The sequence below is a fragment of the Oryctolagus cuniculus genome, chromosome 11 (assembly GCF_964237555.1).
Source record: "Oryctolagus cuniculus chromosome 11, mOryCun1.1, whole genome shotgun sequence".
Taxonomy (NCBI): Eukaryota; Metazoa; Chordata; class Mammalia; order Lagomorpha; family Leporidae; genus Oryctolagus; species Oryctolagus cuniculus.
In genome coordinates this window covers 11467066-11491164 of record NC_091442.1, presented here as the reverse complement: position 1 = coordinate 11491164, position 24099 = coordinate 11467066, and the positions used below count along the sequence as shown (strand labels likewise).

The window sequence follows — 24099 nt, the reverse complement described above, 5'->3', positions numbered from 1 at the left end:
GCTCACGGAGCGGGTGTGCCCTTCGTGGGCCCTGCAGAGGAGCCGTCCTTTCTCATGCTTCACTTAAACTCCCAGCCGTTCGTCTCTGTCTTGGCCTTGTAGCTTCAATGTTGGAGCTTGCTTTTATTTTTCTTATGTTGTTTGTTTGAAAGGCAGAGAGACAGAGTGCTCCCCTCCTCTGGTTCACCCCCAAAATGTCCCAGCCACTAGAACTGGGCTGGGCCAAAGTCAGGAGCTGGAAACTCCTCCGGGTCTCCCATGGGGGTGACAGGGACCCAGTTACTGCCACCTTCCAGCATCTGCATTGGCAGCAAGCTGGGGTCAGGGGCCGGAAATGGGCTTTGAGGCCAGGCGCTCTGATGTGGGAGGCCCGCACCTCGCGCACAGTCTTAGTGCCCCCAGGAGCTTGCTTTCAGCATTCACGTCTTAGAAGTTGGTTGAGCGTCCCTTGTAACCCAGCCTGAGTCCGTCAGGAGTGAGGGGAAGCAAGCAGCCGGGCTGCCTCTCTGAGAGCTGCATCCGCAGCAGCTGGGGGAGGGGTGGGGGAGGCACCTGGACTTGCTCCCCGTCTGGAGGTCCCCGGAGCTGGACGTGAGCTGCACGGTGTGCACACCTTGCTTCTGCTCTCAAGCGCTTGGTCAGCAGTATCATGTTTCTGCTCTCAGCCTCTCTGTCTTGATCTGTTTTTCTTTCTGCTTACTGAATGGCTGTGCTTTTGTAGCTAAGGATGGGGAAGAGTGTTGAGAAACTGCAGTGCTGGGCCTCTGCGGGGTGGCCGGTCGTCTTCCCACCGCAGCAGGAAGCCTCAGGAGCTCCGGTGTGCTGCTTACGGGCAGAGGCGAGAACGTCGCAGCCCGAGCTTCCCGAGATAGAGCACTGCCTGGCGCTTTGCTGGTGCTTGCCAGCCCGCCTGAAGCAGAGTGCCTTAAGCTCACGTGGCTTTCGGGCTGCCATCCACATGGCCCGGAGAGCCGGGAGCCAAACCCTGACTCCTGGGCTCTGCTGCTGGTGCTCTGCTTCAGCGGGTCTGGGTAGTGGTGCAGGAGTCTGTAATTGTGATGAACTCTCAGGTACTTCTGGAGCTGAGCTGCGCTTGGAAAACATCTTGACCTTTGAGGCTCCTTCCGCTCTCCTTTCTCCACGCTGAAATCCAGGTCGCAGGTGAGGTGGTGCAAGCAGCCACCTGACAGGTCACGGCTAAGCAGCCCTCCAGCCATGTGGGTGACGCAGTTTGAAACAGGGGTATGGAATGCAGTTATTATTTTTGGAATAGAAAATATACTGATATGACTCAACACTGAAAAAGAATGGAAAAAAAAAAAAAAAGAAAAAGAATGAAGGGGCCAGTGCTATGGCATAGTGGGTAAAGCTGCTGCCTGCAGTGCCAGCATCCCATATGGGTGTGGGCACTGGTTCAAGACCTGGCTACTTCTCTTCCAGTCCAGCTCTGCTACGGCCTGGGAAAGCAGTGGAGGATGGCCCAAGTCCTTGGTACCCTACACCCATGAGGGAGGCCTGAAAGAAGCTGGCTTCTGGCTTCGGATTGGCCCAGCTCCAGCCATTGCAGCCATCTGGGGAGTGGACCAGAGGATGGAAGACCTCTCTCTCCCTGCCTCTGCCTCTGCCTCTGCCTCTCTATAGCTCTGCCTTTCAAATAAATAAATATTTAAGAAAGAAAGAATGAAGGATGTGTATTGGCCCAGTGGTTAAGATGCTGATTGAGACCCCAGCATCCCATGTCGCAGTGCCTGGGTTCAGTTCCTGGGTCCAGCTGTCAATTTCAGCTTCTTGACTGACACACACCCTAGGAGGCAGCACGTGATCCTCGGGTGATGGGGTCTCCCGTGTGGGAGACCTGGATTGAGTTCCAGCTCCTGGTTTCAGCCAGATTCAGTCTTGACCTTTACTGGCATTTGGGGAGTGAACCAACAGATGGGAACATATCCCCCCCCCCCCCCCCGAACAAATTTTTTTTTTTAAAGTTTTTTTAAAACAGAATGAAGGCCGGCACCGCGGCTCACTAGGCTAATCCTCCGCCTTGCGGTGCCAGCACACCGGGTTCTAGTCCTGGTTGGGGCGCCGGTTTCTGTCCCAGCTGCCCCTCTTCCAGGCCAGCTCTCTGCTATGGCCAGGAGGTGCAGTGGGGGATGGCCCAAGTGCTTGGGCCCTGCACCCCATGGGAGACTAGGATAAGTACCTGGCTCCTGCGAACGGATCAGCGCGGTGCGCCAGCCGCAGCGCGCCGGCCGCGGCGGCCATTGGAGGGTGAACCAACGGCAAAGGAAGACCTTTCTCTCTGTCTCTCTCTCTCACTGTCCACTCTGCCTGTCAAAAAAAAAACAAAAAAAACAAAAAAAACACAACAGAATGAAGACATGAACTTGCCATAAAGTTCCTGCCCACGCTGCTCAGTTCTCTCCTCGAGTAAAGCATGTTGTCATTAGTTTAAGTATTTGAATATTTACATTTAAAAAGTATACTTATGATATTTTCAAATTAGCATACATGTATTTTACTTTTAAAATTTACTTGAGAGGTGCGCAGTGTTTTTACCCACTCTGCTCCCGGGTACCATTGCAGAACGGCCAGGACCGGCCAAGCCGGAGTCCGAAGCTGGGACCTCAGTCCAGGTCTCTCGTGTGGGTTGGTAGCAGGAGCCCACTCAGCTGAGCTGTCACCATTGTGTCCCAGGGTGTGCACTAGCAAGAAGCTAGAGTTAGGAATTGGAGCCAGGGTTTGAACCTAGGTACTGTGGTGTGGGATGTGGACATTTAACCTGGGTCTTAATCACTGGGCTCACTACTTGCCCAGTTCACCAGTACCTTAAGTAGATTCCATGATTTGTACAATAGTGACACTTGTGCAGCCATCGCTACAATCTAATTTTAGAGTAGTTTGTAATCACCGTGGAATGAAGCACTGAACACATTTCTGGTCACCATCCTTGTCCCTCTAACTACCTCCCCCTGGGCTCTGGACAATCCCTGGTCACTTTCTGTCTGGCATGGATGGTTTTTAATCCCTCATGCTTTTGCACAAACCATTGTCTACTGGCAGTGTTCTGGACCCTGCTTTTTTTTTTATCAGACATTGCATTAGCATCACAGGGAGCTTTTGCCATCAGGAGACCGGACGGAAGGCGCTCCCACGGGCTGGCTGTGCCTGCCTGGCTCCCGAGAGCAGGGGCAGCTGTAGGAGCAGGAAGTTAAAGGCTGTGCTGACTGCCTTTCTGTTGCTTCTGTGGGCGGCCTCCACCCTGGCCAGGCAGAAACATCTCATCTGTGTTCTCTCTGTGTCTAGAAACTCATCGCATATGGGCACATCACCGGCAATGCCCCCGACAGCGGAGCCCCAGGGAAGCGGCTGATCGACAGGATCGTTGAAACCATTTGCAATTGTTTCCAGGGCCCTCAGACTGACGAAGGGGTTCAGTTACAAATAATTAAGGTATTTCTGCTTGTTCCCTTGGTCTGGCTTTTAAATTAGAAAGTCGGCCCCCTTTGGGAATGTAGAGTTCTGATTTACCATGTGTGCGTGTCCCAGGTGGCGCTGGGCTGGGACAGGACAAGTGAAGCCTCACTTAGATCTTTGGTTAAGTGTCAGAATTTATTAGTGTAGACGGAGACAAGAAGAATAGAACCAGGTGTGTTTTCAGAGTCAACAGTTCCACTAATAACAATGTCAATTGCCTGTGAATTAAATGGACTTGAAACTCTCTGGTTTCCCCCCTTGGAATTCTGGGTTCCTGGCCTGTCACTCACCAGGAGGTCTTCATGGATGCCCCCCATTCCACTTCCTTGTGCCCTGTTGCTGCAGGAATGGCTTGGCAAAGGATGGGACCATCTGCTTGTCAGCAGCAACAGGATGGGTGTGGCCTTGTTCTGAATATGTTAGCTCTATGAGGGATGACTCCATGTGTTAGCTGCACCTGTCTTTTTCCTTTGTTAAAATTTTTTATATTTTTTTATTTGAGAGAGAGAAATAAGCACAGAGAGATCTCATCTATTAGTTTCACCCCCCAAATGCCTTCAACAGAGGGGCCCGAGTCAGGAGTCAGGGAGCTCAGTCCAGGTCCCCCACGTGGGTGGCAGGGACCCAAGTACTTGAGCTGTCACCTGTGTCTCCCAGGGTGTGCATTAGCAGGAAGCCAGAGTCAGGAGCCAGACCTGAGGACCAGATTCAGAGGTTTTGATGTGTGTCAGCAGCTGCTGTTGTTACTTTGTTGCTGTTGTTGGGGGATGGTATTTATTTTTTAATTTTTCATGTCCTTGACAGGCAAAGTGATAGTGAAATAGAAAACAAGTGCACTCCTTAGAACTGGCCCACTTGCCCAGTGCACAGAAGGCCAATCGCGGGATGGTAGAAGAAAGCAGGCGTTTATTGCCATGCGCAGAGCAAGGAGCTGGGCAGCTGTTGCCTAATTCCCGGGCTCCCTGGGAGGTGGGGTGAAGCTTAGAGGCTGGAATTGGGATGAGAGGCCAGGTTCTTTTTTCTTTTTTTTTTTTTTTTTTTTAAGGAATTTTCATGGTGAACAGTGGGTTTTTGTCAGTCTGGGGTTTACATGAAGAGGGTTGGTACCTTCTGCCTGGACCTAGAATTCCCCCCGAGAAGAAAGCCCTGGAGACACCAGGTGTGGAAGCAAATAACCTCAGGGTCCAGGGACTGGGACCTGGTAGGGCCCATGTGCACTCCCTCAGTTTAGTGAGTTAGTCAAGTGGTTGATTTGCTATCAAAAAAGCAGAGCAAGGACATTTCCAGCTCAGGGAGGGAGGCTGGGAGACTGGGCCTGATGACGTTTAGTATCTATGTTCAAGGCACTATAAGGGGCTCAGTTTCCAGAGAGAGAGAGTTCTCCCATCCACTGGTTCATCTGGGCTGGCTCAAACTGAAGCTAGGAGCCACAGACTCCCTCTGGGTCTCTCGCGTAGTGGCAGGGGCCCAAGCCCTGGAACCATCGTCTGCTGTGGGATGCGAAGCTCTAACTGGCGTTCCTGCAGGGGATTCAGGCACGGCAGGTGGTGGCCACAAGTCCTGACCCATGGCTGCCGACTCCTTAACCAGGAGCCCAAACACCTGCCACAGCTGCGCCTTTCCTAAGCGCTCCCGAAGCCCCGCCAGGGCACTGGAAGGAGCAGCCGTAGCGTGTGCGTTCTCTGGTCGCTGTGGAAGCGATCGAGCTGCAGCCCGCTCCCTCCTGAGAGAAGCGTTCTTTCGTTGTAGGGTTTTCAGTAGTGTTAATATTTGGAAGCTTGGCTTTTTACAAAACGAGCCAGTGGGAAGCCTAATTCAACATCACTTACTTCAAATGATTTGGGTTTTGTGGAGTTTAGTAATTGTTTTTAAACATGGAGCGATAGGAAGTTGGCTGTTGGGACCAGTCCTCCAGTTTGGTTTGCAGGACAAAACCAAACCCCCCAGGAGAGTCTGGCTAGGGGAGGGGCGGAGGGAGGAGGGTGTTTATGGAGGTGAAGGTTTCTGGTTTCTGTTTTAGGCCCTTCTGACGGCAGTGACTTCCCCACACATCGAAATTCATGAGGGCACCATCCTGCAAACGGTGCGGACGTGCTACAATATCTATCTGGCCAGCAAAAATCTCATCAATCAAACCACCGCCAAGGCCACCCTCACCCAGATGCTGAACGTCATCTTCACCCGCATGGAAAACCAAGTGGTGAGTGGCGGCACTTCCGGCCGCCGGGGTCAGGACGCTGTCTCGGCCCTGAGCTCTGTGATGTGTGGCCCTGGTGCCCTGAGAAGATTTGCTAGCACTTCCGAGTTAACCCTTCTGCCTGCGCATTCTCGGTGCTGTGCTTTGTTCTTACTTTAAAAGCAGAGGCAGCATCAGGCATGTGTTTTAAGCATTTGTGTTTGGAATTTTCTTTGAGTTTCTCAAAGGAATTGCCTTCCTTTTTAAAATTTTATCCTTTGGTTGGAATTTTTTTAAACAATAGGCTGGCATGTTTTTTTTTTTTCTTTGCCAAAGTGCTGGGACTATTTAGGTTGAATCCCTTCCTTGTTGCCTTTTAGTTGCAGGAGGCTAGAGAATTGGAAAAACCGATCCAGTCGAAACCCCAGTCCCCCGTGATCCAGGCTGCAGCAGGGTCCCCAAAGTTCAGTCGTTGGAAGCAGAATCAGGCACAAAGCAAACCGACTACTCCTGAAAGAGCAGACTTAACCAACGGTGAACACGCCAGGGGCGGTCCTGGGAGAGTGAGCTCGGAAAACGGAGACGCACCCAGAGACAGAGGCTCGTCACTCTCAGGTACTGGAGTCCGCGGTGAGAGCCACTGGGCCTATGGCTTGGGGACAAGTGAAGGAGGTGTCTGGTAACGTCTCAGGGAGGCCCGGGGGTGCTTGGCTGCTCCTGGGCTTTCCCCTTGTCCTCCCTTCTGCTTTTCTTACAGAGCACCAGCAGCAAGGCACGGCATCTGCTGTCCTGGGCTCTGCCCTGGGCGTCCACTAAGTGGTGCCTGGCGTGTATCTAGCCCTGTAATCTGTGGCGTGTAATCTGTGCCCTCAGGTTGGCCTCAGTGTCAGGGGCTCAGCTTGGGGCACTCGCTTTGGTCATCGGCCACACAGTGTCAGTCTTACCTGTGCACAGGAGGACGGGGTCTCGTCTATCAATTTTTTGTCCAGTACCTGACAGCTGGGAGCCACTCAGACATCTGTGGGGGAATCAGAAGGTGGGTGGGTAGGGAGACAGATGGTTTTGTTTTCTTCTTCTGGTGACCAAGTATATCACTATTTTTAAAGCAAAGAATGTCCCACACCCGATTATAGTTTTGAAGTACAAAGAAATTGTCTGAGATCGTGGGTGCTTTCATGACAGTGAGATTATTTCTGAATGTTTGCCCCTCTTCCTGAGCAATCTGTATAAACCAGATCTTAAATTCTTATTTTTCTGGAATTTGCACTTCCCGAGGTTCAATAATTTAATTAATTTAATTCTTTAAAAAAAAAATAGGTTTATTTATTTATTTAAAGGCAGAGTCAGAGGGCCAGATTGTAAGGGTGATAGGTAACCCTTCACTCACGCTGGTTGTCCGAGCTGCCATCATGGTTGTCCTCATCGCTGCCTCGCTCACGTTCCTGCCGGCGACTCCTGTTCAGAGTCAATTCTGTGTGCGAGTGCACGCATCGGAGCAGCTTTTGCCCTGTTTGGCGTGCCTTGGAACAGACCGAGTGTAGTTAGAGGGAATGCTGTCTATATCTGTTTACTCCAGGACAGGACATAGAGAAAGCTGCCACCCAGGGACGCGTGTGTCTCTGAGCGGGCACAGGTGGCCCTGTGCTCACTCACCTGAATCACGTGTGCCTTGGCGAGAGCAAGAGAGGCAATGTGCTCACCCCACCAAGACGTGCCTGTGTCACAGGTGCAGGCGTTGTGGCCATGTGCTCGGTCCCATGAGAGTCGGGGCAAGTGGGTGGCGTGTCCTTGCTCCTGCTGGCTGCGTCCTCAGGAGGGTGTGCAGAAACTGCTGACCTGCTTGCTCATCTGCCCTCATCTTTGCCTGCGTGACTCCAGGGCAAGGACCAGGTTTTCACTGCAACCCTTATCAAGCTGTGGGCACCAATAAACATTAATATTTAAGCACACGGTAGTGGGCAAAGCTGTGCAGTTAGGAAAGCAAGTCTCTCTGAACTGCATGTAAGCGCTTCTGTTCTAGCCCATTTCCTGTACAGCAGCCAAAGTGATCTCTTAAAAGCATGAATTATGTCATGCTCCTCCCCTGCTCAAACCACTCTGGTGTTTCCCCATTCTGCCCCATTCAGAGTGAAACCCATAGCTTTCGAGACTCCTTTTTAAAGATTTATTTATTTGAGAGGCTGAGCTACAGAAAGAAAGGGAGAGACACAGAGAAAAGTCTTCCATGCACTGGTTCATCCCCCAAGTGGCCACAATGGCCTGAGCTGGGCCAATCTGAAGCCAGGAGCCAGGAGCTTCTTCCGGGTCTCCCAACAGGGTTCAGGGACCCAAGCACTTGGGCCATGCTCCTCTGCTTTGCCAGGCCATTAGTAGGGAGCTGTGTTGTATGTGAAGCAGCTGGGACTCAAACCGGTGCTCATATTGGGATGCCAACGTTGCAGGCGGTGGCTTAACCTGCTGCACCACAATGCCGGCCCCACCTGTTGGTTATCAGTGCCCAAAATTACACAGGTAGTTTTGGTCCTGGTCTGAGCCCTAGGTTTTCCGGTTCATCCTGTATTCCTAGCGCCTGGAAGTGCATTTCCAGCAAGCAACACATTTTTTGAACAAATAGAGGGAAAAAACATGATCTCTAAGTATAGTTTTTTAGAAGCACAGTAACTTGAAGTTCCACACTAATAAAAGAATGATTTATAGTTGGTATATTGCTGTGAATTTTATTTCCAACACTTGATGCACCTCTGGAGGCTTATCCCTGACCATGCAAGAATCAAACTGCAAACCTGCAAACAGTGACTCTGAACGGCATGCCATTCCCTTTAGAGAAGAGTGGGTGGGACAGTGTCTGGCCTGACGGTGTCCCGTGTGGGAGTGCCGGCGTCCCTGCCTGCCTCTGGCTCCCTGCTGTGGTGGGCCCAGGGAAGACAGTGGCGATGGCTTCAGTAGTTGGGGCCCTGCCACCAGGTGGAAGACGGCACTGAGTTCCTGGTTCTGGCTCCTGGCTTCGGCCTGGCCCTGCCCAGCTGTTGTGGGCATTTGGATAGTGAACCAGCAGACAGGAGCTCTCTGTCTCTCAGCCTCTCAAATATATAAATACAAAATAGATGGGGTGGTGCGGGCATCCCATGCGACTGCTGGTTCATTTCCTGGCTGCTCCACTTCCGATCCAGCTCTCTACTATGGCCTGGGAAAGCAGTAGAAGATGGCCCGGCCGGCGCCGCAGCTCACTTGGCTAATCCTCTGCCTGCGGTGCCGGCACACCAGGTTCTAGTCCCAGTTGGGGCGCCGGATTCTGTCCCGGTTGCCCCTCTTCCAGGCCAACTCTCTGCTGTGGCCCGGGAGTGCAGTGGAGGATGGCCCAAGTGCTTGGACCCTGCACCCCATGGGAAACCAGGAGAAGCACCTGGCTCCTGCCTTCGGATCAGCGCGGTGCACCGGCCACGACGGCCATTGGGGGGTGAACCAACAGCAAAGGAAGACCTTTCTCTCTGTCTCTCTCTCTCTCACTGTCCACTCTGCCTGTCCGAAAAAAAAAAAAAAAAAAGGAAGATGGCCCAAGTGCTTGGGCCCCTGCACCTGTGAGGAAGACCTGAGGAAGCGCATGGCTCCTGGCTTTGGATTGGCCCAGCAGTGGCCATTGTGGCCATTTGGGGAGTGAACCAGTGGATGAAAGACCTTTCTTTCTGTCTCTCCCTCTTGGTCTGTAGTTCTGCCTCTCAAATAAATAAATAGAATCTTAAAAAAAAAAAAAGGCTGGCGCCACGGCTCACTAGGCTAATCCTCCACCTGCGGCACCAGCACCCCGGGTTCTAGTCCCGGTTGGGGCACCGGATTCTGTCCCAGTGTCCCAGTTGCTCCTCTTCCAGTCCAGCTCTCTGCTGTGGCCCGGGATGGCCGTGGAGGATGGCCCAGGTCCTGCACCCGCATGGGAGACCAGGAGGAAGGACCTGGCTCCTGGCTCTGGATCAGTGCAGTGCGCCGGCCGCAACGCACCAGCCATAGTGGCCACTTGGGGGGTGAACCAACGGAAAAAGGAAGACCTTTCTCTCTCTCTCTCTCTCACTGTCTAACTCTGCCTGTCAAAAAAAAAAAAAAAAAAAAAAAAAAAAAGAATGACAAGGAGCCACCTAGGCTTGGCTGTAACGGAAGAATGTATCCTTCAGAAGAGAGAGCAGCCCCGGAAGCCAAAGAGGAAGACAACCCAAGAGGCAGATGAGCGGTGCTGCCGGGGGCAGCCGTGCTCCAGCGCCTCTGTGCCCACACGTGCAGACTGCGTCCTGGAGAGAGCACCCTGTGGAGCCACCTGAGCTCACCAGACGCCCGCTGGGCCAGGTGCCCTGCTTGCTGACGCAGCACTTGACATCTGTTTTCCTGCTCAATTAAGTAGGCACCTCCCGCAGCCTCCCTTGGCAGTTTGTCGGTGGAAAGGACTCAGGACAGACAGGAGGGGCGTTTCTCTCCCTAGCGGGTTTTTTTGTGAGCTAAGGAGATGAGGTGTTTGAGCCTGAAGCATACTAGCTTGTGTCAACTTCGGGCACAGCCAGGCAGCCGTCGCTAGAGGACCCCACACGGTGAGCCCTTTGCACTCCCCTGGTCTCCCTGCTTCCTTATCTGTTTTTTGAAAAGCAGCTTTGCTGGGGTCTGGTTCCCTGCGCATGCTCCGCTGTCCCAGAGGTACAGTGCGCTGTGGCTGCACGCACGGGTCAGCAGCACTCGCGTTTTGTCTCCCTCCAAACAAACTGCACCTCTGAGCAGTTACTTCCTCGTTTTCTTAAGAGTGACGTTTTGACTCCCAACGTTAGCCATTAGCATGTTTATGTGTATACAGGTAATATGGGGTATTGCCTGTGTTAATGGGTTTCTTAGCATAATTTTCCTTTTTGCATCTCATTCTTGAAAAGGAAACAACCCAGTCCTTTAAGTTCTGTAAAACAGAATTTGTCTTCTCAGCCATTTCAGAACTCCTGACCACACAGCCTGCGTTCAGATCGTGACGAGATCTTTTAGCAGCTGTGTGATCTTAAGCAAAATGTTGGATGACGCTGAGTCTCAGTTTCCTTGTCTGTAAGAGAGGCACACAGCTAGTACTTACAGGCTTCTGAGAGCTACAGGACAGTGGCTGCTGCATAGGGCTGTATGTGTCCTTGTTTTTGGTTTTGTTTTAGATTTATTTTATTTATTTGAAAGGCAGAGTTACAGAGAGATCTTCTATCTACTGGTTCATTCCCCAAATGGCTGCAATATCTGAGACTGGGCCAGGTCAAAGCTAACAGCCAAGAGCTTTTTCTGGGTCTCCCACATGGGCGGCAGGGGCCCAAGCACTTGGCCATCCTCCGCTGCTTTTCCAGGCAGGATTGGAAGTAGAACAGCTGGGACTTGAACTGGTGCCCATATGGGATTCCAGCACTACAGGTGGTGGCTTTACACGCTATACCACAATGCCAGCCCCGTGTTGTTATTATTTTAAAAGTTAATTTCAGCTTGAAAATGAGTTGGTTCTTTACAAAATAGGATATGTTTCAGATGATAATCCGATGTGAATGCGGTAGAACTATATGGTAGGCTGAAGTGAGCCTGGCTGTTTTCCATGTTAGCGACACCAAATCCTCTGCTTCAGGAGTTTGATTATTTTGTTAACAGAAAGAGGAAGGAGAAGTTTCAGATTGAGACTTGTTAAAAATAACAAAATGCACTCCTCCTCCGGACTTGCTCCTGACAGTCTGCCTCGCAGGGAGTAAGGCGCAGTGGCTTTTCAGCTCATTGGTTCTCAGTGTTTTGATTCGCTGTGTAATGGATTGCATTTGGGGATAGCCTAATGTGTTTCTTCTCGACAGGGCAATGTTTTCTTGTCAAAGAGCCGTGTCAGTTCATGGCTTATATGTGACTACAAAAAGCTTCGCTCTCTTGTTTTTCCCTTTAGCATTCTTGTGTGTGACTGAGTGCTTTGGGCTTTGGACACAAGTAAACCTTTTACTGGGAGACAAGCATGTCACACCTTTTTGTCACCACCACGTGTTTACATCCGCCCCCTCTGCTCCAGATCTCTCTTCCCTCACTGTTAGTCCCTGGCCCTGTAGTGTATAGTAGGATTAACTCACTTATCATCCCAGCCAGGGTATTAGCACCCTGAAGATAAGGGTCTTTGTTTTAGACAGCCACGTGTTCCAAATCCTGGACAGTGCCAGACGCCCAGGCACTTAGTGTGTTGATTGGATTATGGGGGAGTGCTTCTCGCCCCTCATCTGCCCCATCTCCTGTGGTCCCTGCTCCACTGGACAGGCACCTGGGAAGGCCTTGTCTCAGGCTCCTGTTTTTCCAAATTACTCTTAGTTGTGTGACTTCCGTCCCAGGGCCACCTTTGCTTGTGTTCCAGGCAGGAAGGAGGAAGAGGGTGGGGTCCAAAGGAGTCCTGACAGCTCAGTCACTCCCTTTCCTAACGAGGCTTCTTCCTGGAAGCTGCAGCCATGCCAGGAGCTTACCTTATCCCTGATTAGCTGGAACTTGATCGTGTGACCCCTCTTTCTGCAAGGAGGGCTGGGAACTGTAGGCGCTGTACCTTCCAACAGGAAGTTAGTGACCCTCAAGTAGGGAGGAAAGCCCTGAGTTAGGTAACCGGGCAGCAGGGGCTTCTCTCTGGACCTGTTCTAGGTGACTGTCTTATGTTGCATGGAGACAGAATCCATGAAACTGGTTGGGTCTGGGGACCCTGCAGCAGGACCAGAGTTTTCTAAACGTGCTTGGCTGCGCCTTTCAAGTGTGTGCTGCGACTCGGCTGGCACTTGCACAGCTGCGTGGCACTCCGGCACAGCAGACGTGTCAGTGGTTCTGCAGCCTCTCCTGAGCCCTGCTCTGGCTGTAGTCTCAGGAGCAGCTGTCCAGGCTGTGGGCGGAGTCGGCTTCTGCCCCACTGGGATTTTTGGGGGCTGCAGCAGCTCCCTCCACAGGAGCCTTCCGTGAGAATCCAGGCTTTCTGGCCTGCCCCATCTCTTCCTGAGAATGTTTTGGTTGTGCACAGGTGCTGTTGTGGTTGCAGCCTGTGTCCTGAGAGCCTGTTAAGGAAAGTGAGGTGTACCTTGTGCTCCCTGCAGGAAACAGCGTCCTGATGCTGCGACGAGGGAAACCCCTGCTGAAGAAATTTTCTTATTCTCAGGATCAACAGAGAGTGGCAGTTTTGACTAACTGAAACTACTTTGTGTTGCTAGTTGGGAGATTTCATTATGGGCTTAGTAACCAGGGCCAGGCCATGACAGAAGTGAGCAGGCTTCTCTTAGGACCACCGCGCAGATGTCTTCACACAGGTGCGCACTGCACCACAGCCCCAGGAACCTCGGCCTGTAACGACTTACTCTTTCCAGGCACTGGCTTAAGTGTTTTCTCTGTGTGAGAGGACTTAAGAAAGCTATGGAAATGGAATATAAGCTTATTTGAGGGCCAGTGTTGTGGCATCATGGGTAAAGCTGCAGCCTACGATGCCAGCATCCCATTTGGGTACCGACTTTTCTCTCAGGTGCTCCACTTCCCATCCAGCTCCCTACTAATGGCCTGGGGAAAGTGACAGAGGATGGCCCAAGTGCTTGGGCCCCTGCCACCCACATGGGGAGCCTGGAAGAAGCTCTGGGATCCTGGCTCCTGGCTTCAGCCTGGTCCAGTCGCAGCCATAGCAGCCATCTGGGGAGAGAACCAGCAGATGCAAGTTCCATCTCCCTCTCCAACTGTGACTTCTGAAATAGTAGATAAATAATCTTAAAAAAAAACAAAAAAAAACAAAAAAAACAAACTTGTTTTGTCGCAGAAATTTTTGCAAGAGATCTTTGAAAAGGTCATGGAAGATGTGCTATGATAAAACTGCACAGATTTCAAAACTTCGTTAAAATAAGCATCTTTGGATTTCATCTTTCCAGTTTTAAAGGACCCTTGCACAAGAGCCTCCTGTGCCAGTGAGGGGCCTGAGGGCTGGGGAGGTAGAATCGCTTGGATCCCACACCAGGCAGTGGAGGCAGAATCACTCAGATCCCACACCAGGCAGTGGAGGCAGGGCCTGGAGACTCGGCCAGCGTGCTGATGACTGTGATGAGTTCACTTCCACAGGGAATGTTTCACTCTGAATTTTTTTTTTTTTTTTTTTTTTTTTTAAATTTAGGGCTGTCGCTGAGGTGTAGAGAGTAAAGCCACCTCCTGCAGTGCCGGCATCCCATATGGGCACCGGTCAAATCCCCACTTCTCCACTTCCGATCCAGCTCTCTGCTATGGCCTGGGAAAGCCTCAGAAGATGGCCCAAGTCCTTGGGCTCCTGCCCCCAATGTGGGAGACCCAGAAGAAGCTCCTGGCTCCTGGCTTCAGATAGGTGTAGTTCCAACCATTGTGGCCATCTGGGGAGTGAACCAGCAGATGGAAGACCGACCTCTCTCTCTCTCTCTCTCTCTCTCTCTCTGCCTCTGCTTTTCAAATAAAATAAAGAAATATTCTTTTTTTTTAAAAAAAAGATTTATTTAATTTGAAAGACAGTTATAGGGAGAGGTGGAGAAAGGAGAGGTCTTCCATTGTTGGTTTGCTTCCCAAATGGCCACAAAAGCTGAGCTGAGCTGATCTGAAGCCAGGAGCTTCTTCTGGGTCTCCCATGCGGATGTAGGGGCCCAAGGACTTGGGCCATCCTCCACTGCTTTCCTAGACACATTAACAGGGAGCTGGATCAGAAGTGGAGCAGCCAGGACTTGAATCAGTGCCCATATGGGATGCCGGCCTTACAGGCTGGGGCTATAACCTGTTATGCCACAATACCAGCCCCTGATTGATTTCTTTCTTTCTTTCTTTCTTTCTTTCTTTCTTTCTTTCTTTCTTTCTTTTTTTAAAGATTTATTTTTGTTTACTTGAAAAGCAGAGTAAGAGAGAGATTGATTTTTCATCTGCTGGCTCACTCCCCAAATGGCTGGAGCGGCCAGGACTGGGCCAGACCAAAGCCAGGAGTCCAGAGCTTCCTCCGGGTCTCCCATGTCTGTGCGGGGGCCCCAAGCGCCTGGGCCATCTTCCACTGCTTTCCCAGGAGCATTAGCAGGGAGCTGGATGGCAAGTAGAGCAGCCTGATCTCGAACCAGCTCCCAAATGGGATGCTGACACTGCAGGCAGCGGCTTACCCTGCAGCCATAGTGGCGGCCCCCTAAATCACCCTTTTAGATGAAGAAACGCGCTTAGGAGACTGTGACGGTAACTGAGGTGTTTTCCATTTTCCGTTCAAATCCGTTTGCCCTGTGAGAAAAGCACACGGCAGGGTGATCTCCCGCATAGTTTGCTTAGCCCTCGAGATCATTGCACTGTGCTAAGTGCTCACTGGAGACAAAGAATCCTAGAGCCCCTCCAAGACGTTGTAGACGAGCGCTGCAGGACTGTGGCTTTAATGTTCTATTTAAGGCAGAGTTACAGGGCTGTGTTGCTTTATTTAAGGTGATCACTGTGATGTTTCATAAGTAGTTTTGCATCCAAAAGCCTAGTCAAGAGCTGTTTATACTGTTTTCCAGAACTGGTGTTACTACTGTTACTTTTTTAAAAGGATGTATTTATTTATTTGAAACGCAGGGTTACATAGAAAGAAGGAGAGACAGAGAGCGAGCCTCCATCCTTTGGTTCACTCCTCAAATGGCCACAATGGCCAGATCTGGGCTGGACCAAAGCCAGGAGCTTCTTCAGGATTACCCACATGAGTGACAGGGGCCCAAGTACTTGGGCCATCCCTTCATTGCTTTCCCAGGCCATCAGCAGGGAGCTGAATTGGAAGTGGAGCAACTGGGATGCAAACCCATGTCCATACGGGATGCTGGTGTTACAGTCAATGGTTAACCTGCTGAACCACAAAGCCGGCCCCCCAGAACCAGTAGTCCTCCAAAAAATAATGATAAGTGCTAGACTTCTTCTACTTCAGCAGTTAGCGTTTTAGAGAGTAATCTCATTGAAAATTTAGCACATCCCCAAATATCCTACAAGACACCCTGGGCTGAGTTCTGGGCTCACCCTGTGGGGAGTGAGGCAGTAGAGAGCACATTGCTTACCGTGGCGCCGTGGCTCCCAGGGCGAAGGCGCTTGAGGAGGCGCCATCTTCTGTTGGTGCCAGAAACCACAGCAGGAGAAAGAATATCCTGCTCCTCCCCCCAAGTTACGAATCGCGGGGCGGCCCTGGGCCAAGCAACTTGGGGAGAAAGCGAGTACAAATCAGAGGGCTCTCGTGGGCCCCCAAGGGCCCTTGAAAGCAGGGCAGGCGCTGCCTGAGGTTTTGCAGATGGTGAGGGTGTCGTCCACTGGCCACCCGGGAGCAGGACCCCAGGGAACACTGCTGTAATCTCCTCCTTCCTTTCCTTGTCTTCCCTGGAAACGCCCCGTGTGTCCGCTACCGGCCTGTGTGTTCAGGGACTGACAGCGGAGCCCAGGAGGTGGTGAAAGACATCTTAGAAGACGTGGTCGCCTCAGCTGTCAAAGGTAAGAGCTGAGGACAGCCCAGCTGCTCCTCCTGCCTCATTCCTCAGAGCGGTCTTCAGCCAAATACGTCCCCTCTTCACTGCCCAGCAAACTTGGGGAAACTGAGGCTGCTCAGTCTGCCCGTCTTTCTCGAGGAGTTCAAAAGGAACTTGTGTTTTCTTGTCATCTGGGTTGAGTTTTGGGGATCATGGTCTGGGTGGTCCAAAGGAACAGAGGGCCACTTGTATGCCCATCCAGATTTTTCCCGGGCCCTGAGGTCTAGTCCACAGCTGGTGAATTTTTTTTTTTTTTAATTTGAGAGTTAGAGACAGAGGGAGAAACAGAGAGAAAGGTCTTCCATCTGCAAGTTCACTCCAAATGGCCGCAACAGCTGGAGCTGAGTTGATCTGAAGCCAGGAGTCAGCAGCTTCTTCCAGATCTCCCATGCGAGTACAGGGGCCCAAACACTTGGGCCATCTGCTACTGTTTTCCCAGGCCACAGTAGAGAGCTGGACTGGAAGAGGAGCAACCGGGACAGAATCCGGCACCCCAACCAGGACTAGAACACGGGGTGCCGGCGCCGCAGGCAGAGGATTAGCCTATTGAGCCGCGGCGCCAGCCTTGGGCCTTCTTTTACTGCTTTTCCAGGCCATAGCAGAGAGCTGGATCGGAAGTGGAGCAATCACTTGAACCGGCACCCATATGCGATGCCAACACCGCTATGCCACAGTGCCGGCCCCAAGAAATCAATTTTAAAACTGTGCCCCACTACAGATGTGTGCGCTAAAAAACTGAAACACATTTTATATTAACATTCTGAACCTTACTTACATTAGTAATTAGCAGTTATGTACTTAATGTTACTGTATGTGATGCAGTCAGATCATGCACTGCCTTTATACTCTTGTTTTATTCTTTCATTTTAAAAAGATGTTGGCTGCAGCTCACAAAACTTTCTTTTTTTCATCCAATTAATGGTTTCTTGGCACTGGAACTAAGTGTTCAATACACAATGACTAGTCTAGTTGTGGGCCGCAAACAAGTCAACAAACATCTAATAGTCACTCTGAACCATCCAATTTTAATTCCACTGAAACCATAACATGAAACTGAGAGATTTGTGCAGGATGTCTGACAGAATGAACAGCTTCCCTGTGCACCTGACACCTGCTGCTGTGTGCACTACCCCCTCAACACATCAAGGGCTGGCCCTAAAAATTCATCAGCCAGGGCTGGTATTGTGGCACAGTAAGTTAATCCTCTGTCTGCAGCGCTGGCATCCCATATGGGCGCTGGTTCTAGTCCTGTACCCACATGGGAGACCAGGAGGAAGCACCTGGCTCCTGGCTTCGGATCAGCGTGCTGCGCCAGCCGCAGTGCACCAGCCGCAGCAGCCATTGGGGAGTGATCCAACGGCAAAGGAAGACCTATCTCTCTGTCTCTCTCACTGTCCACTCTGCCTGTCCAAAAAAAAAAAAAAGAAGAAGAAGGAGATGGCCCAAGTCCTTGGACCCCTGCACCCACGTGGGAGACCTGGAGGAAGTGACTGGCTTCAGATTGGCACAGCTTCAGCCACTGCGGCCAATTAAGGAGTGAACCAGCAGATGGAAGACTTATCTCTGCTTTTCTTCTCTCTCTGTAACTCTGACTTTCAAATAAATAAATAAATCTTTAAAAAAATAATTTCTTACTGAAGTGATTCAAAAACCACTTGTCTAAGCCCTATTGCTTCATCAAGTTCGGGTACCACAAACTGTAGATTTTTATTTTTTTTATTCCCTGTAGAAATATGTGTAAAATGGAATAATTCTATTTCATAGCTTTAGATTTGTTTCTAGAGTCTGTACAAGTCGTTATCCCCTAGTGAAAGTTTGTCTTGTTCACCATCATAGAGCCTAGTACATAGTAGGCACTTGATGCATATTTGTTGAATGAACAATGCTCTATAAAACTTAACAGAGAAGCCAGCACCGCGGCTCAATAGGCTAATCCTCTGCCTGCGGCGCTGGCACACTGGGTTCTAGTCCCGGTCGGGGCGCCGGATTCTGTCCCAGTTGCCCCTCTTCCAGGCCAGCTCTCTGCTGAGGCCCGGGAGTGCAGTGGAGGATGGCCCAGGTGCTTGGGCCCTGCACCCCATGGGAGACCAGGAGAAGCACCTGGCTCCTGACTTCAGATCGGCATGGTGCGCCGGCCACAGCACGCCGGCCGCGGCGGCCATTGGAGGGTGAACCAACGGCAAAGGAAGACCTTTCTCTCTGTCTCTCTCTCTCACTGTCCACTCTGTCAAAAAAAAAAAAAAAAAAAAAAATTACCAGAGAGATTGTGCTCATTAAAATTTTTGAAGCTCTTTATGTCTATAAAGATCCACATAATAATTGCCACTTCGTTTCATTGTTCTGCTAACCAGCAAATATACTTTCCTTTATTAAATGATGAAATCTAAGTAATTCTTTTTAGAATTCTTTACCATTTTCATGTGGCTGCCAGGAAACTCAGGTTGACATATTTCTCTGTGACTGAGGTTTTTCATCATAACTGGCTCTTCTTTAATTCCTATAATAATGATCCTTTTTAAAAACATCTATACATGTTTAGTGATTTCTAATCTTTTTCAAAACTGGACAGAGTGCGTAGGGCTGGAGCAGCGCACAGTTCTGGGGGCACCGTTGACATGGATTGCAATCAGAATGAAGGCCCTGGAGCAGGTTGTGCGTTGCTGTGGCCCCAGGAGACACAGAACACTTAAGCACCCCTTTGGCCATGCCTTTCCCGGTGTTGTTCAGTCGTGGGCTGACGGTGGCAGCAGCTGGGGGGTCGTGTGAGCGCTTTCTTTCTGGCGTCAGGCCGCCCCCAGGGCATGCGCACACTGGGTGATGGCTTTTGCACTTACATTTTCAGAAGCATCAGAAAAGCGCGGTGTGACAGAACACGAGAGGAGCTTGGGCGAACTGGAGTGCCAGGACAGTGCCGGTCCCCCTGGAGCTGATGAGGACTCACAGACCAACGGCATAGCAGATGACAGGCAGTCCTTGTCCTCGGCAGACAACCTGGTACGTTGGTAGTGATCCTGTCCAGACTCATTTCTGTTTTAACCTTTTTAGAAGTGCGGAACTGAATCCCTGTGAAAAGAAGTGACTGAAAGGAGAAAGCCCTGTTCAGTCCTTGGGCGTGCAGTCCTGGCCTGGCGGTCTGTCTCAGCAGGTCACTTTTGGAATACACTGATGGGGGCCGTGGATCACACTGTTATTAAATGCTGTTTACCCAGACTTGGTTAAACATAAATTTCCGTCCATTTTCTTCTCTCAAAACAACATGCATTCGTAATTGGAAAACAGGAGAATCCAGAGAGGGAAAGAGAGCTGTCTGTGTTCCTCCTCTGTATTGAGAAGTCAGTGTCTGGGAAAAGGTCCTCCATGATCGCAAAACCCAGGGATCACCCGTGGCAACGTTTACTTACATCCTTCTAGATGTTTCTGCCTCTGACATTTTTCTGCACTTAAATGGAATAACAGTATACATACTGTGTTGTAACCTGCTATTGAAGTTTGATGTATACTGTGAACATCCTTTCAGACCCATGGGTATGTCTGCCACATTATGTTTGTAAAATAGCTTTATTCTACTCTTGAAAATTGTATATATTAACATTTAGAACATGGACTAGTGTGACTTGAATATCCACCCAGGTCCTGCTTTCTCCGTCTCCGACCCAGTGTTTCTCAACCTTTTCTTTGCCTTTTTTTTTTTTTAAAGATTTATTTATTTATTTGAAAAAGAGGCCAGTGTTGTGGCATAGCAAGTAAAGCAGCTGCCTGTGATGCCGGCATCCCATATAGGCGCCAGTTCATGTCCTGGCTGCTCCATTTCCCATCCAGCTCCCTGCTAATGGCCTGGGAAAGCAACAGAAAATGGCCTAAATGCTCAAGCCCCTGCCACCCATGTAGGAAACCTGGATTGAGTTCCATGCTCCTGGCTGCAGGCTGGCCCAACCCCAGTCACTGGAAGTATTTGGCGAGTCAAGAAATGCATGGAAAAGCTCTCTCTGTCCATCTGTCTCTGTCTCCATCCTCTGTTTGCTTTTCAAATAAAATGGAAATAAATGAAAGTTGGAAAAAAAAAAAAAAAGATGCACTTTGAGAGTTGTATTTAATTCATACAAGGAACTTGTGTCTGTGCAGTGGCTGGGACTTGCCTTGTTCCTCAACACCACGTCACAGACTTGCTTCCAGTCAGAACATGGAGAACTAACTGAACTCTGCATGACGGCCCTGTAAAATTCTCTGTGGATTACCAAAATCTGTTTAACCAGTTGCCTAATAGGTTCTCAGATTCTTTCCCTTTTATCATTGTGAACAGTCTATGGATAACATAAATCCTTTATTCATTTATTTATTTATTTGAGACACAGAGTTAGAAAGGGAGAGACAAAGGTCTTCCATCCACTGGTTCACTCCCCAATTGGCCGCAGCAGCAGAGGGGGGCTGATCCGAAGCCAGGAGCCAGGACCTTCTTCCGGGTCTCCCACATGAGTGCAGGGTCCCAACTGCTTGGGCCGTCTTCCACTGGTTTCCCAGGCCATTAGCAGGGAGCTCGATCAGAAGTGGAACAGCCAGGACTAAAACTGGCGCCTCTGTGGGATGCCGGTGCCACAGGAGAGGTTTAACCTACTCCACCACAGCACCGGCCCCACGTCCTTCCTTCTTTCCTCAGAGTGAGTCCCGCAGGTGGTGCGGCAGGGTCAGGAGGCAGAAGCGTTGTGTTCTTCCTGCTTGACCCTGAGTCAGCCGTCAGGAGCCTGGGGTGGCAGCTCCAGCCTGCCTTTACGGATATCTGTGCCTGCTTCCCTATTGCCCGCGTGCAGCGGGACAGGAGCATCGCCCAGGCTTTTGCTGGGCTGAGAGGACAAAAATCCTGCCTTAAGTAATTGGTAGTAAAGGCATTTAGAAATAAGTCTCCAGAAAGTCCATGGAAAATATGTATTGTGAAAAAACTATCCATGGATTTCAAAAATTCTTTGTATGAAAATAGGTTTAGTTGAATTTTCCACAGCCTTTTTGAAGTCCCCTCCTATTTGTTTCCTTTTAAGTTTTGCCGTTTACCCTGGGTCATTTGTCGTTTTAAACCATCCATGCCAGCTTCTTCAGGGACAAGGACCAGGGCTCGGGAACTGCGGCAGTGGCTCCCCCAGAGCTCCTGCTTCAGCGACCCTCCCCCACACCCCCCGCCTCCCTGTGGGCGACTTTCCGTGAGATCTTTCTGTTGCCTGTTTTTGAGGCGTTCTCTTTTGTGTTGTGCCTCTGCTCTCTCAGGAATCGGACGTGCAAGGACATCAGGTGGCTGCCAGGTTCTCGCACATTCTGCAGAAGGATGCCTTCCTCGTGTTCCGCTCCCTGTGCAAACTGTCCATGAAGCCCCTCGGGGAAGGCCCCCCAGACCCCAAGTAAGCAGACCGCATAGCCCCGTGATCCCGAAGCACGTGGTACTGTGCCCCCCTCTCCCGTCGCTGCAAGAAGTCCCGCGCCTTGGCCCCTTGGTAGTGCGGACAGGTGGCCGCTTTCCCATCCCGTGTGGTCCCCACAGCCCTCTCAGGCTCCGTTGTCTCTACCCCCACTCAGCGAGATCTTACCCCGTGTTGCTTTTATGCTAGGAATAATCAGTGTATTCAGCAAGCACGGTCTTTAATCTCCTGAGTGGGGATGGAAGGGGCCGGATGCCTGCAGGCTCAGTTCCCTGCCCTGCTTCGTGGGTACAGATTTAAGGCGGAACTCAACCCAGGGAACCTGAGTGATTCTTTGTAGCAGACGTGGTACTGCAAGGATGAGGGCGCCGTGGAGTGAAGAAGGCAGAGGCTTGGCGGGAAGAGCTGCGTTCAGACCCTGGCTCCTCCACTTGGCTCTGTGGCTGTCTGAGTTGCTGAACTGCATCTGCAGAATGGGAATATGAAAATCATACAGGAAGGAGTACTGAGATGGAGTACGGAGCACAGGGCCTTGTACTTTGTAAATAGCTGCGTTGCTCCTGTAATTATTATTAGTTATTCATAAGTACCTTCAAGTCTGCTGTTGAAAAGGCTGCAAACAGTTTCTTTGGGGGAAAAAAAAAGACTACATAAGAAATCTTTATCCAATAAATAAAAGTGTTTTCTGCTATAATTTTCAAAAGAGAAAAGAAGATGCTGCCATTTGGAAAATGGTTGACGAGAGCTTTCCGTGTCTTACCATCCCTGAAGGGGGGGTGGGGCAGAGAGTCAAGGGCACCATCTTCCCAGCGTGTACAGGTAGGGCAAGCAGCAGTCACCCTCACCCGGGGAACACCTTTGCTCCTGCCACGTTCTCTGCTTGTGATGGGCAGGGCTAAATGAAGTAGAAGCCAGTAGTGCTTGTTCTCGAAGGGTCTGCAGATTCTAGGAGGGCCTGTCTCATTCCTAGAGCCCTTACTGCGAACTCTCAGCTCACGGGCTCTTCAGAAAGCCGTGTGCTGGCAGAGGAACGAGGCCGTCTCCACACTGTCCCCCTGGAGTGCTTCTCACCCAGCGCTTCTGCTGTTTTCTGCTCCTCGCCAGGTCCCATGAGCTGCGCTCCAAGGTGGTCTCACTGCAGCTGCTCCTCTCTGTGTTGCAAAATGCCGGCCCCGTCTTCAGGACTCACGAGATGTTCATCAATGCGATCAAGCAATATCTCTGCGTGGCCTTGTCCAAAAATGGCGTCTCTTCAGTGCCTGATGTCTTCGAGCTCTCTCTTGCCATTTTTCTTACTCTTCTTTCAAACTTTAAAATGCACTTGAAAATGCAGATAGAGGTATCAACTCCTTTTTTTTTTAAACTTTCATACCAGATGAGTTCACTGTTGGTGGCACGGTCGCCAGGGCTAGTATTGCACCGTTTAGTGATCCTGATGAGTGATGGGAGAGCGCCTTTTCATGAAAAGTTCCTGCCCCGAAATCTTCTCACTGTCATAGTTCATGCAAAGCTTTAAACGTATGTTCTGTACAGCAGACATACTTGTTTGTGAATTGTTTGAAATCATTTAGATTAGTTGCCAAATCTGGAAATAATATTTCAGCTGAAAAGCCAGATTTGCCATTCCTTTTGAAAAATGGTGACGTACATCCTGTCACCATGTGGCTGGGCTAGTTGGGAGCCAGAGGCCGCTGCCTGCCTAGTGGCCATGCACAACCATCCCCTCCCTGAGGACAGCTTCGATGCTCCCTGGCTGACCTGGGTGCTACTCTTTTCCTTCTGCCCCGGCCACTTTGCTTACTGTAGGTGCGGGCTGCCTGGCTTCTAAGGGCTGTGGAATGTCTGAGCCCTGATTGACACTCGAGTTGTCCTCTTCCTGTCGTACAGGTCTTCTTCAAAGAGATTTTCCTGAACATTTTAGAAACATCGACGAGTTCTTTCGAGCACAGGTGGATGGTCATTCAGACTCTGACGAGGATCTGTGCAGGTAGGTGCCCCTGCAGGCGCCCCTCCGCTGGACTCACTCAGCACGGGTCTGTCATTTGTCAGGGCCCAGATTAAGACCTTCTGCTTCCTTGTAGAGTTTTAATGAAGTGTTGGGAAAAATCGCCTCCCAAAAGGCTCATTCTAACCAGTTCAGGCTGGTTTGCCCCGGACTTTCTGGGTTTTGGACTAAAAACCCTGCATCTCAGAAACCCCCTGTTTCTGGCAAACTGGGACACTTGGTCACCCTAGCTGCAAGCCACATGCTGGAGGGGTTATTTTTTATTTTTATTTTTATTTATTTTTAAATTTTATTTATTTGAAAGACAGAGTTACAGAGAGAGGTCTTCCATCCAATGGTTCACTCCCCAGATGGCTGCAATGCCGGAGATGTGCCCATCCAAAGCCAGGAGCCAGGAGCTTCTTCCAGGTCTCCCACGTGGGCACAGGGGCCCAAGCATCTTCTACTGCTTTCCCAGGCCACAGCAGAGAACTGGATTGGAAGAGGAGCAGCCGGGACTAGAAGTGGCGCCCATGTGGGATGCCAGGGCTTTAACCCACTGCGCCA

The 24099-nt window shown here is 50.6% G+C and overlaps 1 protein-coding gene across 3 annotated transcripts in view; it reads left to right on the top strand.

The window, feature by feature from the left end:
- ARFGEF2 (ARF guanine nucleotide exchange factor 2) overlaps window positions 1-24099 on the top strand; it is a 115663-nt gene that overhangs the window by 25374 nt on the left and 66190 nt on the right. For 2 of the 3 annotated variants that reach the window (XM_051844942.2, XM_051844941.2), the window contains exons 4-11: window positions 3301-3447; window positions 5492-5671; window positions 6028-6262; window positions 16043-16111; window positions 18989-19140; window positions 21400-21530; window positions 22653-22887; window positions 23436-23535. In XM_051844942.2, coding sequence (XP_051700902.1) covers window positions 3301-3447; window positions 5492-5671; window positions 6028-6262; window positions 16043-16111; window positions 18989-19140; window positions 21400-21530; window positions 22653-22887; window positions 23436-23535 — 1249 coding nt within the window. The remainder of the gene's footprint in view (window positions 1-3300; window positions 3448-5491; window positions 5672-6027; window positions 6263-16042; window positions 16112-18988; window positions 19141-21399; window positions 21531-22652; window positions 22888-23435; window positions 23536-24099) is intronic. The other variant, XM_051844943.2, reaches the window with a different exon arrangement.